This window comes from Onychostruthus taczanowskii, unplaced genomic scaffold (genome assembly GCF_017590055.1).
Source record: "Onychostruthus taczanowskii isolate IOZ18803 unplaced genomic scaffold, ASM1759005v1 scaffold133, whole genome shotgun sequence".
Lineage (NCBI taxonomy): Eukaryota > Metazoa > Chordata > Aves > Passeriformes > Passeridae > Onychostruthus > Onychostruthus taczanowskii.
Window position 1 is genome coordinate 76947 of NW_024498496.1, and position 19099 is coordinate 96045.

Here is a 19099-nt window from a genome sequence, read left to right on the forward strand (position 1 = left end):
ACTCCCTGTGCTGTTGCACTGCTAAATAATTTATATCATGTTTGGCAACACTACTGAAGTTTCAGAAAGGGAAGATGAGGGCAGTCCCTGTAGTCTTAGGAATTAGAAAGAGCAATGACAAGGATTATTCTGTTCAGACCTGGACCTGGTGAGCACCTGGCTTAAAAGGGAGTACACTGATGATGTGTTACCCACTTCAGATTCTTTTAAGTGCTTCAGCAGGAGCTACCTATAAGCTTCTGTTTCTTAGAAACAGGTAAAAAGAAGTTGTTGATAGAATGATCTTTCTGCCAAATACTGCAGCTATATCTTGCAGTGATGATTGAAAAAAGTGCAGTGGTTCTTGCATTGATTTGTTTAGCTATAGGAGTTTTTTAGTAATGACGGAAGAATATTATTTTCTCAATAACATAGAAATGTTCAGAGAAATGTTTCACTGTTCAGAGAAATAAGTAAGCTGTTTTACATAATGACATTCAAAATCAGGCTGAGGAGGAAAGCCAGAATAGGAAATTCTATCTACCAGTAATTTGTTCTAGGACTTTTTTTTTAGTAATGATGTAGCTCTCTGTGCTGCATTCCCATGTTTTCCCATAAAATACCTTCTATGAAGAAGATCTGTCTCTGTTAGTGACTAACCTTACTTCAAATAGAGAGTCTTTTCTTAAAATTTTGTGTTCCACATAGGTTGATGTCCTTAAGGCAACAGCTCTACCCCTTCTGAGGAAGTTTGGAATTGATGGTGAAAGTCTGGAAATCAAGGTAAGACAGTTTGTTCCTTTATTTTCAAGCATGTGTTGAAATTATGCTCTTGCAGTACTTCATGGGTCCATGTGCTTGCTTTGGGTTTCTGTCTCTAACAGATAATTTGTTCTGGCTACGAGCCACAAAGTGATAGAGAGGATAAGGAGAAAGTAGTGATTTTCCTTAGTCTCCAAAGAAGACTGAGAAACTGTCATGGATTGACTCTGGCACAGTGCCAGTGCCCCCCATGAAAGGTGTATTCTCCAAAATGGTCCCTTTTGCTTTTTGTTGCTTATTAGTTCATTTATTATCTTTTTATTTCTACTTGTTCATTCTGCCTCATGCTTGGGACTAAGAATTAAAAATGTATCTTTAACCTTTTTCACCTGTAGGAGAGCTGAATCTGTGTTTGGGTAGATGAACTCTCTGTGTGTGGAAACACAAGGTTTGATTCTATTTCAGAAGGTTGATTTATTATGTTATATATTATATTAAAATATTACATTAAAACTATACTAAAAGAACAGAGAGAACAGAAAGATCAGAAGGCTACAAAGAACAAGAATAGAATAGAATGTATAACAAAATTCTATGACTGCTCACAGCCTCGGTACAGGTGGCTGTGATTGGTCATCAATTAAAAACAATCCACATGAACCAATGGAAGATGCACCTGTTGCATTCCACAGCAGCAGATAGATATTGTTTACATTTCTTTCCTGAGGCTCCCAGCTCCTCAGGAGGGAAAAAAATCCTAGGAAAGGATTTTTAATAAAATATCATAACTACATTAGTTGGTTTGTTTCTAGTTCGGAAAACAGAGGAAAGCCATTTTTCATGAAGACTACAGTCTTCAGAGGCCCAGTAAATCTGGATACAAAACAACATTTGGGTTTCTTTTAGGCAGGAGAAATGAGTGAAGGGTCTGGCTGCACAACTGGGGCCTGCTGGTGCCTTGCTCTGCGAAGGCTCACCCCTCACCCCCACCCTGCCCACAGTCCAAGTGCCCTTGTCATTGTCCTGGCATTGCCAGCCTCTGCTCCTGTCACTCTGCAGCAGGGCTGGCCTTCAGCTCACCACGGCCCTGCCCTGCCTGGCTCTGGGCCTCTCTACCCAGACCCACTCACTGGGCCATGTCCCAGCTCCATCCTTGCCTTGGAATGGTGTGACTGGCTCAGGCTAGACAGACCTGTTAGTGGGAATGAGTTCATTTTAGTCTCTCACATACAGAAGTCATCAAGTCCAAATCTTAAGTGAATGTTCCCATATGGGAATCAAAGCCACGACCTTGGCATTACCAGCACCATGCTGTAATCAGCTCAGCTCAAATCAAATAGTTCTAGTCTCCTTAGCAGCGAGGTGCCATCTGCTACTAGAGACAAGTCTTAAGCCAAGGTTGTTTTGGTAAAGATGTTTTTGTTTGGTTTTGCACTGTTTTCTATTGAGAAGCCATGCTTTACTTTACTTGAGAGGAACGAAGAAATCAATGCCTGCTTTTAGTTTTGATGCAAAATCTATTTCTGCTTTTAGGATGTGGTTTTCTTGCCTGTGTTCACATAATGCCCCTACTTAAAACATTGTATTCTATGAGAAATAAAAGTGTAATTTTGGGGGGTGTAGGTACATTCTTTGCACTATTTACTAACCTGCTTTTTTTCCTCCATTATTTGTTCTAGATCAACCGAAGAGGAATGCCTCCCAAAGGGGGTGGAGAGATACTGTTTTCTTGCCCAGTGAGAAAGGTCTTGCAGCCTGTTCAGTTCACAGACCCTGGAAAAATCAAGCGCATCAGAGGAACTGCGTATCCTTTTTGTTTGTCTGTTTTTCTACTTTTAAATCGGTTTGTTTATTTAAAAAAAATCCCCTAACTTGGAAACCATAGAAGTGCACCCACGTTTCTGAGCACAGAACACAGGCCAACATTACACAGAGGGGTCATACAACTAGATTTCAGAACTGTGTCCCAAAACTCCTGTTTTCAAAACATTCAAAAAGTATCTGTAAGCTATTGAATAAATTCAAAGCTGAACAGCACTATTTGAAATTCAATAGCAAGAAAAAGTTAAAATTGCTTCCATCACATATTGTAGGAGGCTTAGAGAATCTTACTTTGTGTGTAAATTCAGTAGTAACCAATGTAGTTTAGTTGTGCATTGAATAGTTGACATCTTGGTGGTTACTAGTTTAGCAGAAGTTAGATGGGGTGATAGTTTAGCATGATAAATCTTAGTTCAGTTTACATCTTGCAGCACACTAAGCTTTTTGGTGTGGCTTGAAAGAGGATTCTTTGGCTCTTCACCTTTGGTAGAACCAGTGCAGGTGGAAGTGGAGGAGGTTTTATTCCATATGGAGATAAGGGCACAAAATACTCTTGTGAACTCCATACTTTTTCAAACAGCTGCAAATCTAGCCAATGTTTTGGATTGTTTATTTCTTTTTGACATTATTTTTCTCTTGTGGCTTTTGTATGGTATCTGTCCTGAATCTGCTGTCATTGTAGAAAGAAGGTAGAAATCCCTTATATGAAACTGTCTTAAGCGGTGGCCAACATGTAGTTTAATTTGTGTTTGAGAGCCCAAACATGATTTGGCATTGATTACTCAAAAGCAAAGCAGGAACGAGGTCACGTTTTCTGCCAGAAGTGTAGATTTGCAGCCTGTTTCTTCTTTTGATGGCATACCATCACAACTGTGTGTATAAACTGGATGTTTTCACTGCCTTGTCCAATTGCGGCATTTAGATAAGTGCAGCAGTGCCAAGCAAGAGCAGTTTTACTGGGTACATGTGCTGTAGAACAGAAAGGAGGCAGCTCATTGTGCTTTTGGTGATAGTTGCTGTGGTATATTGGTGGAGAAGGTAATTTTCTTATGCCTCCTTTCTGCTCTGTGGTAAGTAGTTGTGTCTGTGTGGAGGAGGAAGCAGTGATCATGACTTTACTGCCGTTGTTCTAAATTGACACTAATATGCAGCACCATTCTGGACCACTTTGACTGATGTATCTGATCTAATTCTGAACTTCTACCTTGCTGTAGGCTTTCCTGGGCCTTTTCTCAGGGGTATAGGTTTGCCTTTAAGCATTGTGAGAGACAGACTCATTTTAGTTTAGCTATTAAGTGGTCCTTCAAGGCAATAGAATACAAAACATCTGAAAGGATAAGCCCATATGTCTTTTTTATGTGTACTTTTATTCCTCCAAGATTCATCTGAGTAAATCTTCCTCACAGCTGTAGAGATCATATTACAGCAGCCTTTTATATAATCCAAAATACTGAGTGCATCAACTGTGCAGAGCAGTTTATTTTTTAATGATTTTGCCTTAAGATCCTAAAGTTTTGGGTTTGCCTACTCCATAAGAGATGCTATAGAAATTTGTAGAAAAGAAAATTTCTCCCTGCCAGCTGGGAGTTTTGAGAGTGTGTTTCTCTGCATTGCTGTGTGAATGTATGTGCAGATGGGTAGAGTGTGAGTCTGCATTATAGGTGGGCTGGAATTTAAAGCATAATGTGCTTTGTACATTTGAAGATCTTTTGGGACTTTCTCTGAAGCAGCACCTGAGTACAAGATCAGAAAGGCTGTTCATCTCTTAGTTACTGTTAAGAGGTGGGTTGGGGTGGGTGGTAAGGTGGTAGGTTCTTCTTTACTGGAACTTTCAGATGCTGAGCGACTAGAGAACTAGTGAATTTGATAGCCTCAGAACACTGCAAAATAGTTGGAGATAGCGAAGATATTTTTCTTAGAGCTTTTTAATTAATTTTTTTTTTGTTGGAACATTTGTCTTTAATTTCTTATTCATCTTCCCAATTTCTCTCTGACAGAAACAGAAAGGCAGGATTTTTTTTGCTGCAAATTCACAGAAACTTCACTCAGGATCGTGTTGTAATAAACCATGAAGAACAGAGCATGTGGGACTTCCTCCATCATAAGAAAGTAGATGACAGAACAGCAGTTTAAATTTGATGAAGGGCATTTTCAAGATAGATGTTTACTTAGTTGTAATCTGTTCTTCAGCACATGTTCTGTGTACTTCACTTCAAGGTACATCAATGAAAAGACTAGAAAACATTTACATGCATATGGTTCTCTAGGTACAGGAACATGGACAAAAGCCCATGAATAGATGTATAAAACACATGTTTTCTGAAATAATGCACTGGGACCTCTTCACTTTGTCAGTCTCTGCTTTCAATTTTTTCTTGTGATCACAATGGATTTCTTAGCTCAGAAATGTAGATACTCTGTCCGAGTGTCACCACAGATGGCAAACAGAATGGTGGAATCTGCAAGGGGCATCCTGAATAAATTCCTCCCAGACATCTATATCTACACAGACCATATGAAGGGGGTCAGCTCTGGAAAGTGAGTATCCAGAATTTACAGGAAACAGACGTGTTATTCTGCATTTGTTTATTTGCTGGGGTGTCCTGATCTAATTTTACTGAGCTTTAGATCACAATCTTCTATTTTGTTGATTTGAAATAAATATTTCTCACAAAGAAAGAATGGGTGATTCACTAGATACATTTGTTTTACTTACACAGGGATAGAAGTGTGTTTTCTTAAACAAGGAATGCAATACATCACTACTGCCACTAAAGGCAATTTGAGTCCCCTTCGTCTTTAAATCTGTTGCTTTGAAGAGAGATTAAGATCAAGGTGTCATGATATGTTCAGGAAACCAAGATTCAAAGTTGACTGTACACCTTCTGTTGGAAATAGTAATGTTAAGGATGGGACCGAGGTGTTTTAAGGAAGTGTTAAAGCAGTATGAGTTGTCTTCTGCTGAATGGCTGAAGGAGTGTCCTCTCACTAGCGAGGACTGGAAAATTAATTTATTGTACTTCCACAGATTTTGATTAGTGACAGAACACAGAAGTGGTGGATGCTATTGCGAAAATTTTGCTGGTATCTGTCATCTCTGTTGTCTTCTTCCTTGAGGTTGAAAGATCTGGATAACTCATTTGATAGTTTTCTGTCTGTATGCTCAAATGCAAGCATGCGTATTTTCTTTGACTATTTCTGCTTTTTGAAATATTTCGTTAAACTTTGGTAGATTAAAAAGTTTATGAACATAGAAGTTGTTGAAGAAATTTTTGGTATCTTTTTGTCTTTTCCAATCCTTCATCATATTTAATATGCCAGGATTGTAACTTTAATGGCTCCAAACTGTTTACAGGATCAGAATTGCAAAAATGTTTCTGGGAGCTGTGTAGTTTTTGGGTCTCGATTCTGTTTTTCATCTGTTTATGAAATTTAAAAAGTCAAATTATTTGGGGCAGCAACATTATTTTTACTACAAGCAGCTCATGCAGAGAGATAAACAGTAGCATGGGAAGAGGAACTGAATCACTTTCAACCTGGCTGGCTGGGTTTCTGATGCTACTGTGACAATCATCTTAAATATGAATCCAGTGTGATAGCAGTATCCTTGATACTAAGTAATTAGTCTAATTTTGCTAAATATTGTGGCTTCCAGGAGAAAGAGCTGAAGCCTTAAAGAAGGGTAGTTCTGGTTTTGAATGTCGCAGAGAATAAACACCAGATACCTTTGAAATATTTATCAAACACAAATTAAATAAATGTAAAAGGTACCCTCCTCTATTAAAAAAAAAACCCAAGCATTTCTGAGGTTTGTATGGCTCTTTATTTTCTTCTTCATTTTTCTGTTTAAAGAGTTTGGCCCAGGAAAAGCCAACATAGAGGGTTTTGTGGCTACTGGTACTGGGTTTGACTTTTAATTTGTTAATTTTCTTTTTCCAGCATCAATCTATTGTATCAAACAGGACATTTGTCATCCTATGGGAGGAGGTGTTTATGACTTGAAGTTCTTGACTCACTACTCCAGTTTTGTCCTTCAATCAAATGCACGTTTTCACTTTCTTTCAGATCACCAGGTTTTGGCATGTGCCTTACTGCAGAAACCATCAACGGCACTATTCTCAGTGCTGAGCTAGCCTCAAACCCTCAGGGCCAGGGAGCAGCTATACTTCCTGAGGAACTGGGCCAGAATTGTGCTAAGCTGCTGCTTGAGGAGGTCTACAGAGTAAGTGGCCAATATGTTTTGTATATGTGTGTATAGATGTAAGGGAAGTGGCACCCTCAGACAGGTGCGAATTCAAGCAGAGAAATTGTCTGATGCTGCCAGTGTTGTTTTCATCCAGGTCAAGAGTGGTTTTGCGTGACTCCTTTAACAGTGTAATGAGTTACTGGGGCATGCTGTTTCCAATGTCTGATATGTATTATGAATCATGGGAGTGGCTGTTCACTGTTGCTTTCTGTCTTCAACAGAATTCAATTAGCTTCATTCACATGGGCTGTTACTCTTCTAAATAGTATGAATGGGTAACATAGTCCATGCTTCTAAACTAGTGGTTGGAATTGGACATTATGAGTGAAAGAGCATAGGAGAGGCAGAAGGGGCAAAAAACCTTGCAAGGCTCCACGTTGACCACTTTGTGATGTTGATGACGAAGTCAACTGTGCTGAGAATTATTGGTTGTATGAAGAATTGTCTTAATGGGTTGTTGGAAGGGAGCTGAATTGATGTTTACTTAGGAATCCTAAGTGCATCACAGTTTTCTTCAGCATAGATATTTTTCTTTATTAAAATGATTTTCATTTGTGGCAAGAATTTCAGTGGATAAGCAGCTTTCAGTGCTACAAATTATTTGGCAAATAGCACCCTGATGAGTTTCCAATTTAATAAAGAACCTTCCAGCTGCCTTGATTTGTATCTCCACAAATGTTTAAATAACTACGTTTTAGCATTGATAAAACATGTTTGGCCTTTAGGAGGCAGTCATGTACAAATTTTGCTCATTATTTAAAAAAACAAGTAGTTGCTCTGAACTGTAACAAGCTATGTGACTTCACAAATTGTTAAAACTGCCATTATTGAGATTCTATGTTAGGGAATGCAGTTAAATGTAAAAAAGCCCCTCAACTTCATAAATCACATCCATACCTGTGTTAGATTGTTCATCTGTGCCCATTTTATTTTTCTCTTTCCCTGTTGCAAATCTTTTATCTGTTTGAATTACTAGTTGGCCACTTTTTTCAGTCGTCCATTAATATTTTGGCTATGTTTATTCAGCAGATAAACTATGTTGCTAAAGGACTTTTCTAGCCCAGGCTTCTTGTGTTACAGAAATACCACCGCCAAAATGTATTTCATGGGTTGCTGGGTACAATCTGTATTTGAAAGTCTGGCCTGTGTCAAGAATGTAGTCACAGCTAGTGATGGAAACATCTGTCTGTTTCTGCAATTACATACTGTCATGTAGTTATTTTGTTTCAGGTGTGAACTGCAAAAATCTTTCAGTAATTTGTTTGTGTACATGTTGGAAAGCATCTTCTGGTAGTTATATGTCTAGAGACATCAAAAATCAAGTTTCCACGTACTTTTGTCAGCAACAATAGGGTTTTTTCCCCCTTTGGAAACCATTTAGCACTTGATACATTAAAACTAGTGAGGCAATTTGTCCAGATGTTATGTTTTGCACAGAGTCAGATGTCAGAGAACTTACAAAGGAAGAGGGCTGGAAAGGCCTAAAGCAAGTAACTTTCTGCTTTAGTGTGTGGCAGCCATTTAAATATGACGAGTCAAATTCTGCAAAGGATAGTGAGGATCTTAAGACAACAGGAAAAAAAGTTTGAGGAGGAATCAGGGTCAGACAAGTCTTTGAATCGTAAAGTAATAGGCTGTCAGGTTTCAGTGTCTTTGAAGATCAGAATCTGAGTGAGGTTGTTAGCCGTGGCTTGCTATGGCACTGCTGGTGCTGCTGGAAGACTCCTTTATGTGTGGGTGACTTCTGTCCAAGAGTGACTGAAAAATGCTGAGCAGTGTACAGTCTACTTGTCCTTCACTATAGCAGCTCACTGTGGAAAAGTTAGAATTTGGTAGCATTTTGGCTCTTTGTGCTACTTTTTCACTGCAGTGCTTAGTCATTATTTAGTGAATTCTCCTCTCCCTCCATCATGGGCAATATGATGGGTTTTGTTATGTAGTTTTTGAAATACAGACTTGAATTTATGTGTGACACATATGGTCCTGAATTTTGAAAGGTAAGGTTTCTTTTTAATTTTCTTTCTTTTGTATTTTTGGGGCTTAGTGTGTTTTTTGTTTTGGGATGGGCTTTTTTAGGGTGTTTGGTTTTTGGACATTTATTTTTTGTTTGGGGTGCTTTTTCATTTGTTTGGTCTTTTTTGGGTTTTTTGTTGATCAATTTGATTTAGTGTTGGATGCAGAGGGGATATAAAAACATGTTGCAAAGTGCACAGTGTTTGTTTAGGTTTAGTGTACTAGTTTTTTATGTTTCTTTGCCTAGGTAAAATGTTTAGTGAAACTAAAAATCTGAAAAAGCAAGAATAGATTGCTCTGAACAGGCAATCTTTAAGTCTCACATATTTTTACACCATCTACTTTTTGAATACAGGGCTCAATTTCTTTTCCTGTTTTTAGATCTTCTCTTTATGGGATTATTCCACTATCTGTGTTTTTACCAGTAGGTACTATGCTGTGGGAGCCAGGGCAGGCTGACCAGACAAGGGCACGCTGAGAGCACTGGAGACAATTCTCTGTAAAAGGGCTTTAGGTGTTGGGATCACCCACAAATCTGCTGGAGTTGCAGTTACTGTTGAAAGGGGTCCAGGGACATTTTGTAAAGTGCTTGCCATTGTATATAGTTTACCACCTAGGAAATCTAAGGATTTGAGTCTTGCTAGAAGTCCTTTTACTAAGCCTTCAAAAATATATTAGTTAGGTTGCATGGTTCTTGGAATCAGCAGAGTTTTTAAATGCACATTTGTTGATGGAAAGATGTCAGAGCTAATAGACTAATAAGTGGCACAGTGCCTTAATTGCAGTGGCTCTGCAAGAGGGGATAATGGATTGACTGACTAGCATTGTCATTACAAATCCATATGCAGTTCTTTCTGAAGCTTAATTGTAGAAGGCTAGTAAGGATTTTAACTCTTGCCTTTGAAAGACATTGTTTATGGGAGCTTTATGTAGAGAGTAATTGGCAGAATGGAAGGTCTGGAAGAACTGGAAAAGGATTTAATTTTTATATTCTTTGTAATCATGAAAAATAGGGGAGTATCTATTTAAGGCTGAATTCTTTAATGAAGAAAGGCTGAGTTGCTAGGGGACCTTGAAGGGGCAGGAGGGCTAAAGCTGTTTGTTTTATTGAAGTAGAGCAAAAATGAGTGAAGGATTTCATTAATGGCTTTATTCTCAAGATGGTCTTACTTCAGTGTGGTAAGGCTTTGCTCCATTCTTCTGGGAAAAAACCCAAACCCCAAAAACCAAAATACAAACCCTCTGCAATAATTTGATACCCTTTGTATAATAGATTATTGAGTCCTGCAAATATGTACCACACAGGTAAGGGAGGAAATTGTGTGTGTCCCAAAATATAGCTAACACTCAATCAAAGCTGGGCTCAAGCTCAGAAGAAAAAACCTTTTCGAGACACAGTTGTCCAATACGCTGAGTTGTGATATTTGTATGTACATGTCAGCTGTAGTATTTGTACAACATTTAAAAATGGATGGGATTTTAAGGGACCTGTGTATACTTATCACAACTAGCTGGATCTGGCTCTGTAGTCAGTGTAAACAATAATGGCTAAGCTGCCATAGACTGAATTAATACAGTCTAGAAGCTGCATTCTACATTGGTAATGAACACCAGTTATTTTGGAACAAACGTACCTTGGCTCTGACTTTGCCCATTCCATTTCTTTTGGGAGGGTTGTTTCTAATCTTTGACTCTTGAGTAAGTGGCAGGTGGATTGATAGGAAAAAAAAACTGACCTCCTTGGGAACGTTAAGTCCTTTACTTGGCAGAAGTTACTGGTCAGTCATTAGATTACAAGCAATCACTTAATGTCACTGTCTGGGATCTGTCTTTGTAGGAATGGTGTCGCAAATGAGTGGTTTAGATCACTTAAATTGCTGGCAAAAGTATTGTCAAAAGGAAGTTTTTGTATAAATTTGTTGACATGTTGCAAAGTTTGATGGCAAGGTCCACTATTACTTATTACATAGATGAATCACGCCAAGAAACAATGGTTAGTGTGATTCTACAATGATTTATGCAGAGAACGGCAGTACAAAGAGGGGAAGGATGGAAAAAGGATAAAGCTGCAAAAGGGGTAAGGGAGGTCCTCCTTTTGGGTCACAAAAGTGTATCCCTTGCAAAATGTAGCTTCCGACTTGATCAACAATTTGTCTCAAGAACATAGCAGCTTTTAATCATTGACTATTGGAATGCTGACATAATCAAATAGTTCTGTAAACTGCATGTGCACCAGTGCACACAGTATGGGGAACAAACAAGATGAGCTAAAAACCTGCATGCAGTCACAGGGCTTTGATCTTATTGCGGTGGCAGAGACATGGTGGGCTAGTTCATGTGTCTGGAACGTTGGCATGAAGGGCTACACCGTGTTCCGGAGAGACAACCCTGACAGTTGTCTCTGTATTGGTGAGGATGATGAGCTTATGGGTCAGGATAAAAGGGCAGACTAGTAAGGGTGTTTGCTGTTGTGGGTGTTTGCTGCCTGATCAGGAGGAGAAAGTGAACGAAGCCATCTACAGGCAGCATGAAGCAGCCTCAAAATCACAGGCCCTGGTTTTTTGGGGGACTTTAGCTCCCCTGACATCTGCTGCAGAGCCAACACAGTGAAACACAAACAGCCCAGGAGGTTCCTGGAAAGCACGGGTGACAATTTCCTGACACAGGTAGTGGAGGATCCCCCAGGCAATGGTGTGCTGCTCAAGCAATGCTAACAAACAGGGAAGGCCTTGCTGGAGGTGTGGCCATGAGAGTGTGGAATTCAATTCCAGATGAGGAGAAAGCAGGGCAGCAAGTAGCCACAACCACAGACTTCAGGAGAGCTAACTTTAGCTTCTGCAGGGAGATCTTCTTGGAGAATGCCATGACAAGAAGCCCCACAGGATCCAAGAGACCCTGAGGGGTCCAAGAGAGTTGGTTGATTTCAAGGATTGCTTCCTCCAGACTCAAGAACAATGCTTCCAAATGTGCAAGAAATTGGGCAAAGAGGAAGAGATCTGATGGATAAATAAAGAACTTCTCTCATTATCAAGGGTAAGCAGGAATTACACAGGAACTGGAAGCAAGATCAGGTTACTTGGAATTAATACAGAGAGGTTGTCAGAATATTTAGAAAAGAGACAAGGGAAGCCAAGGTCCACCTGGAATTAAGTCTGGCAAAGAATGTCAAGGACAGCAAGAAAGGATTTTTCAAATACATCTATAACAAAAGGAAAAAGGATAATATGGGCCTGATACTAAATGGAAGTGGGGCCCTGTTAACAGAGGACACAGCAGAGGCAGGGTTAGTGAATGCTGCCTTTGCATCGGTCATCACTGACAAGACCAGCCCTCAGGGATCTCTGATCCACAAGACTAGGATGCAGGGAGGGTTGAAGGAAGGCTTTCCCTTGCTCAAGGAGGACTGAGTTGGAGTCAGGCAAACCTGGCATCCACAAGTGCATGGGCCCCAATGGGATGCACCCACAAATGCTGAGAGAGCTGATGGACACCAAGGTGGGCAATTTACAACCATCTTTGAAATGCTGTGGTGATCAGGAGAAGTGCCTGAGGACTGGAAGGAAGCAAATGTCACACTGGGCATAAAAATTGAAAGAAGGACCCAGGAAGCTACCAGACAGTCAGCCTCACATCAATCCATGATGATTCTGGAGGCCATTTCTATCCACATGGAGGACAAGAAAGTGTACAGGAGTAGTCAGCATGGATTCTTTAAAGGTAAATCATACTTGACTGTCCTGCTTCTCTTCTATAATGAAACAGCTAGATGAATGGATGAGGGAAAAGCAGTGGATATTGTCTGCCTTGACTTCAGCAAGGCTTTCAACACTCTCACAAAATTCTCACAAGCAAACTCAGGAAGTGTAGATTAGGTGAGTGGACAGGGAGGTGGATTAAGAACCAGCTGAATGGGAGATCCCAGGGGGTTGTAATCAGTAGTGTAGGGTCTGGCTGGAGGCCTGTCACTGGTGGTGTCCCCAGGGTTCAGTACTGATCCAGCATTGTTTAACTTGTTTATCAAGAACTTGAACAAAGGCACAAACGTCTTCTCAGTGAGTTCACTCACGACACAAAGCTGGGAGCAGTGGCCAATACCCCAGAGGGCCATGCAGCCCTTCAGAGGGCCTCAGCAGTGTAGAGAGATGGGCAGAGAAGAACTCCTGAAACTCAGCAAAGGTGAATGCTGGGTCCTGCATGTGGGGAAAAATAATCCTGGGCACTTGCAGAGGCTGGGAACTGAGCCACTGGGGATAGGTCTCTGTATCCTGGGGGACAACATGGGGTTGGACAGCATGCTGTCCAGGAGCCAGCAGTATGTCCAGGAGCCAGCAGTGTGTGCTGGTGGCCAAGAAGGCCAATGATACCTTGGGGTGCCTTAGGAAGAGCACTGACGGCAGGTTGAAGGAGTTGATCCTGCCCCTCTACTCAGCCCTGGTGAGGCTACATATGGGAATGCTGTGTTCAGTTCTCAGGACAAGAGAGACATGGTGTTCCTGGAGCAAGTCTAGAGGAGGTGACAAAGATGATTAAAGCACTGGAGCATCTCTCTTACGAAGAAAGGCCAAGCGAGCTGCACCTGTTTGGTGTTGAAAAGAGGTGACTGAGTGGAGACCTTATTGATACATCTGAAGGGAGGGTGCCAGGAAGATGGTTCCAAGCTCTTTTTGGTGGTGCCAAGCATTAGGGCAAGAGCCAACAGACAAAAACCGATGTGCAGGAAGTTCCACCTAGATAAGAGGAAGATATTTTTACATATCCTTTACAGTGCAGGTGATTGCACTCTGGAACAGGTTGCCCAGAGAGGTTGTGGAGTCTCACACACTGGAGATACTCGGGAACAGTCTGGATGCAATCCTGTGCCATGTACTCTGGGGCGATCCTGCTTGAGCAGGGAGGTTGGTCCAGCTGACCTGCTGTGATCCCTTCCAATCTTAACCATTCTGTGATTCTGTGACTAACATTTACAAAATGATTCAGTAAGATTTTCTATAAGCTCAGTAGCAACTTAGTTGAAAAATTAAGAGATGGCAACATTCATACTACACTTGCTGTACTATATTTAAATCAATTCATACATGCACACACATAGACATAAAGATGTATATAAAAAGGTTAAAAATTCCCCTCAAGTTTAGTAAAATATGTCAGATGGCTTTGTACCTGACACATAACTTGAAGAGTTAAGCTTTGAGGGTTGAGTGTATCAGTGCAGACCCTGTCAACAACTTTTGGTGGTTGTTCTCCAAGTACTGAAGACTTGAGGGTTGTTGAGCTTCGAGAGGTGTACCACTTCGGGGGAGGTGCTGGTGCAGCATTCTGTAGCCTTGGAGAACTCAAAGACCCTCACTTAGTACTGCTGCCAGTAGGGTTGTGAGATGCTTGGCTTTAGGCTTCTGTCATTCTCCATTCTGGCCACAATCTGGGTCAGTTGTTACTGGAATTTTCGTCAAAAGGTGCAGTAACAATAGTATTGTTCCACCTGGTCTATGATTTAGACAAAAATAATGTTCCAAGACTGTCCATTAGAAAACAGTAGTTTGTTAGGCAGAACTTCCTAGGAGCAGACTGTTTCTGATAAGCTAAAAAGGAGCTTAACTGCCCAGGAGGCATTAATCAAGGTCAATGTCTAATAAGAATTCCTGAGGAGATGGTAGAGTGGCACAAGGGAACACTGCCACAAATGGGCATACCAGATTGCTACTGCACAGCAGTACTGGGGATGACTGACTCACGGCAGCAAGGAAGCTTATGTAAGCAGTTAGGACATGATGGATGCATTGTGGTTTGATTTATTTGTTAGGACATGGTTGTCTCCGTGCTGATTGAAGCTTTTGTATAAATTAGGTTATAAAAGTAGATACCTTACAACGTTTTCAGCTGTAGAGAAACAAAAGAAGCTCAGAAAATGTGAAGTTTTCATCCAAGTAAGAAGGAGCATTTTGAATTACTAATCAGACTACAACTACACAAAGTCCAGTGTCAGGAATACTTCTTACCAAACTCTTATCTGCTTTGGTATGTGTTTCTCCTTGGCAAATACAACTGGTGAGATCTGTGGCTTTAGATGGCACCAGCAAATTCTGCAAGTCCCCTGTTCACTCAAGATAAAGTAAAATTTTTATCAGTCCTATAGGCGGCATTAGGTTGAATATATGAGCTTCATTTTGATTATGGCAAGTTTGCGCAGTTAAGAGGGCAAGTACTGCTGTAAGAGCATGTTTTAGGAGTTGGGTCATGGTAGTGAATGTAACAGAGCTACTTACTTTGCTGTGCTGTAGTTCGTTGCACGTAATGCACAGACCTTTTTTCAGAAGAATGGATCTGCAACTTGTCACAAGGCCGTCTTGAAAATTAAGTCTTCGGTATCCCCCCTTGGAAAGGCTCTCCCTTTCTGCCTCTCACTGAGTAAATGTGCTGCGGTTGTCACGTTGGCTGATTCTCTTAATCTGTGTAGTCCAAAATATATTTTCTCCCTTGCCTTCTTGGATAGTGTTATAGCTTGAAATTATGATAGGTGACCTTCCTTGTCAACAAAGGTAAGTGTCAGTTTACCTCATTAGAGAATTTGGTTTTAAAAAGTTAAGTCTCTCCAGAGAAACTATTCAGAGGACTTAGCATTAGGCCTGATGCAGCAGAAAACTGTTCAGATAGATTTCATATGGCTAGTCTCTACAGCAGCCTTGACTGAACGTATCCCTTTAAATTCATATTCCAGCTTTGTAAACAATTCTTATTTCTAATTCTAGCCTTCCAGTTCTAATTAATTTATGCATCATAGTAAACACCTTTCACATACAGTACTATTTACCTTGCATATGACTTACTACAGTCAAATATGTAAAAGAGTTTGTGTGGTTCTACTTAATTTTATGTATGGCTCTTTCACTTCGCAATAAAAAAAATCTATTTTAATTATGGAGGGGAAATGTTTTACAAGTGTAAACTCGCAAAAGTTGGCAGCAAGGGTTTTTGTGGATAAGTGCTAAATAACTTTTAAATTGCTGTTTTGCACCTGCTAACACTGAACTATTTGTGCAAATGTAACTGTTATCATAAAGTGCTGGAATTCATGGATCTTCAGATGCATGTGAACTAGAACTAATACCTCTTTTCAATTTACTGCAAAGAAATTCTTCAGTGTTTACATTCTGAGGTGTTAAAACAGATTAGGAGGGATATTTAATGTGACCTTCCTACGGGTTTTGTTTTAGTTCTGTTCTTCTCCCAGCCTGCCATGTGAAATTAATTTGTCATTGTTTAAAAAATCTAGATTTTTACCTTCTTGGCCCTTAAAAATTGGGAGTGTATTTCACCCTTTTAAGTGTATCTTTTGCCTTTGTTACTCTCCTCCCATCCCAGTTTCTGGTTGTACAGAGATTAATTATGAAAACATTTTGGTTTGCAGGGAGGCTGTGTGGATTCAACAAATCAGAGCCTTGCTCTGCTCCTTATGACCCTTGGACAGCGGGACGTTTCCAAAGTCCTGTTGGGACCTCTGTCTCCATACACGTAAGTTGTTTTGTTCAGTTCAGTTACACAGTCTTGTTTTAATTCACTAGTTTTATTGCATAGCTATTTTTATGTATGGAAGACTTTGCCTGTGGTAACAAATAGAACAACTTGTACCTGACTTCAAATGAGAAAAGTGGTGCAAATTGCCTAGGGTTTGTTTCTACATATTGGATGAGTCCCTTACTGTCCTATATTATTCCTGTTTCTGAGAATTGCAGAGACAGGGTTTATTGATGGTTCTTGACGTGGAATGTATGTGTACATCAGTTGGCTTTTTGTTGCCTAGTGTACACTAGTATGTTTTCCCTGGTGATCTCTCTGTAGCTGTGTCATTAAATGTTGTATTTCAAATGGCTAGCCAAACTCTAAAGCTGTGATTTTTCCTATGAAACAGCTTAAAACTTCAATTCATAGAGCTATGTGCTATTTCAAGGTTTTATTGGGCAGCAGAATCCTATCTGGTCCTTTAGTCTCAGTTTTCACTAAAGCTTTGTCTGTACCTGGTAGTTGTCCAGGGGATAGAAAATAAATTAATTTCTTATATTGCTAGTTGTAAACACAGGTTACAGAATCATCAAGGCTGGAAAGGACGTCTAAGACCAAGTCCAACTTTTGACTGAACACTGTTTCTCTACTAGACCATAGTGCTAGATCTGGTTGTTTCTTTCACACTTCCACAGATTGTGACTCCACCACCACCATGGGCGGCCCATTTAAATTCTTAACAACCCTTGCAGTGAAAAAACCTTTCCTGATATCCAACCTGAACCTACACTGGTGCAGCTTGAGGCCATTTCCTCTAATTCTTTCACTTGTTGCCTGGGAGAAGAGACCAAACCCTCACCTGTCTACAGCCTCCTTTCAGGCAGTTGTAGAGAGCAGTAAGGTCTCCCCTGAGCCTCCTTTTTTCTCCAGGCTAAACACCCCAAGCTCCCTCAGGTGTTCCTCCCAGGACTTGTGCTCCAGACCCTTCACCAGCTCTGTTGCCCTTCTCTGGACATGCTCCTGCACTTCAATGTCTTTCTTGGAGCGAGGGGCCTAGAACTGAGCACAGGATTTGAGGTGTGGCTTCACCAGCGTTGAGTACAGGAGGACAATCCCTGCCCTGCTCCTGCTGGCCACACTATTGCTGGTGCAGGCCAGGATGCCATTGGCCTTCTTGGCCAGCTGGGCACTGCTGGCTCATGTTCAGCTGCTGTCAGCAGCACCCCCAGCTCCTTTTCCTGTGGGCAGCTTTGCAGCCCCTCTGCCCCAGCCTGTGGCACTGCCTGGGGTTGCTGTGACCCAAGGGCAGGAGCCAGCACTGGCCTTGTTGGACCTCACACCACTGGCCTTGGCCCATGATCCAGCCTGTCTAGATCCCTCTGCAGAGCCTTCCTGCCCTCCAGGAGATCAGCACTCCCACCCAGCTTGGTGTCACCTGCAAACAGACTGAGGGTGCACTCAATCCCCTCATCCATGTCACTGATGAAGATGTTAAACAGAACTGGCCCGAGTGCCGAGCCCTGGGGAACACCACTGGTCACTGGCCACCAGCTGGATGTAACTCCATACACCACCACACTCTGGGCCCAGCCATACGAACAGTTTTTTTACCTAGCGAAGAGGGTACCCATCCAATCCATGGGTTATTACTATAGTTCCCTGGGTCTTCCTTCTGACCCTGCTGGTATGAGCATCACACTGGCCAACTTCCAGTCCTCTGGGACCTGCTCAGTTAGCTAGGACTGATGCTACATGATAGAGATTTTCTTGGGGAATTCTTCTTCTTGCTCCCTCAGTACCCTTGAAATGAATTCCATCCAATCCCATAGAATTCTTGAGTGTCTAAATGGCTCAGTACTTCACTGTGTATTTCAGAAGATCTATTCTCCCTGTGCCCCAGCTAGGAGGCTAGTTGCCCTGAGGATGAGTCTTACTGTTAAAGACTGAGGCAAAGAAGACATTGAGGACCTCAGCCTTTTCCTCTTCCTTGATGGCAATGTTCCCTTCTACATCTAGTAAAGCAGGAGATTTTCCATGGCCTTCCTTTAGTTTTTAATGTATTTATAAAAACACCTTTTATTATCTTTCATGGCAGTAGTCTAATTGAGTTCTAGGAGAAACTGATTAGGGAAACAAATTATCAAAAAATTATCAAAACAAATTTATCAAAACAATTTATCAAAAATTTAATTTTTCAGACTTGCAAGGGATTTATTAGATCACAGTTATTTCTAGAGACTGAGCAGTTTTCTTTAGTCAAATGAAGGGAGGTTTGTTTATCTGGCAATGGCATCAAACAATAAGAGTATGAACTGTCCTTTTTCGGTTATCATGGTACCGGTGCTGTATACGTGAAAGGTACAGTACTGTGATAACTGAAGAATGGTGGTGCCATCACATGAGAGCTAAAAATTACCTAACTGCTTTTCTCAACTCCTGAACAACATTCATCAGATTTTGAGGGGAAGATAGGGAAGTGTCCCACTGCACAAAGGGGAAGTAATCCCCTGTAAAGTAAGTATTTATGTGGAATGTTTCAGAAGAGTAGATATTAGTGTTTGAAGTGCACACTTAAGCATATGGGACAATCCAATCACTTTTCATTGTGAGGATTTTTTAATTTTTTACCCTTTTTTTGTTCTGTGAAAATCAAGCAAATGCACTAGTTTATTTTGTAAGCAGGCTGAGTTGAAGTTCATGGGTTGTCACTTCTTCCAAGCTAGGTGTATGCAGCAGGGATAGAGGTCAGGAGTACACATACAGAAGCAGCACATTGTAAAA

The 19099-nt window shown here is 40.9% G+C and overlaps 1 protein-coding gene across 1 annotated transcript in view; it reads left to right on the forward strand.

The window, feature by feature from the left end:
- The window catches only part of RCL1 (RNA terminal phosphate cyclase like 1), a 32466-nt gene that overhangs the window by 9331 nt on the left and 4036 nt on the right, over window positions 1–19099 (forward strand). The window contains exons 4-8 of the mRNA XM_041396970.1: window positions 688–762; window positions 2421–2545; window positions 4975–5100; window positions 6628–6784; window positions 16227–16330. Of these exons, the coding sequence (XP_041252904.1) occupies window positions 688–762; window positions 2421–2545; window positions 4975–5100; window positions 6628–6784; window positions 16227–16330 (587 nt within the window). The remainder of the gene's footprint in view (window positions 1–687; window positions 763–2420; window positions 2546–4974; window positions 5101–6627; window positions 6785–16226; window positions 16331–19099) is intronic.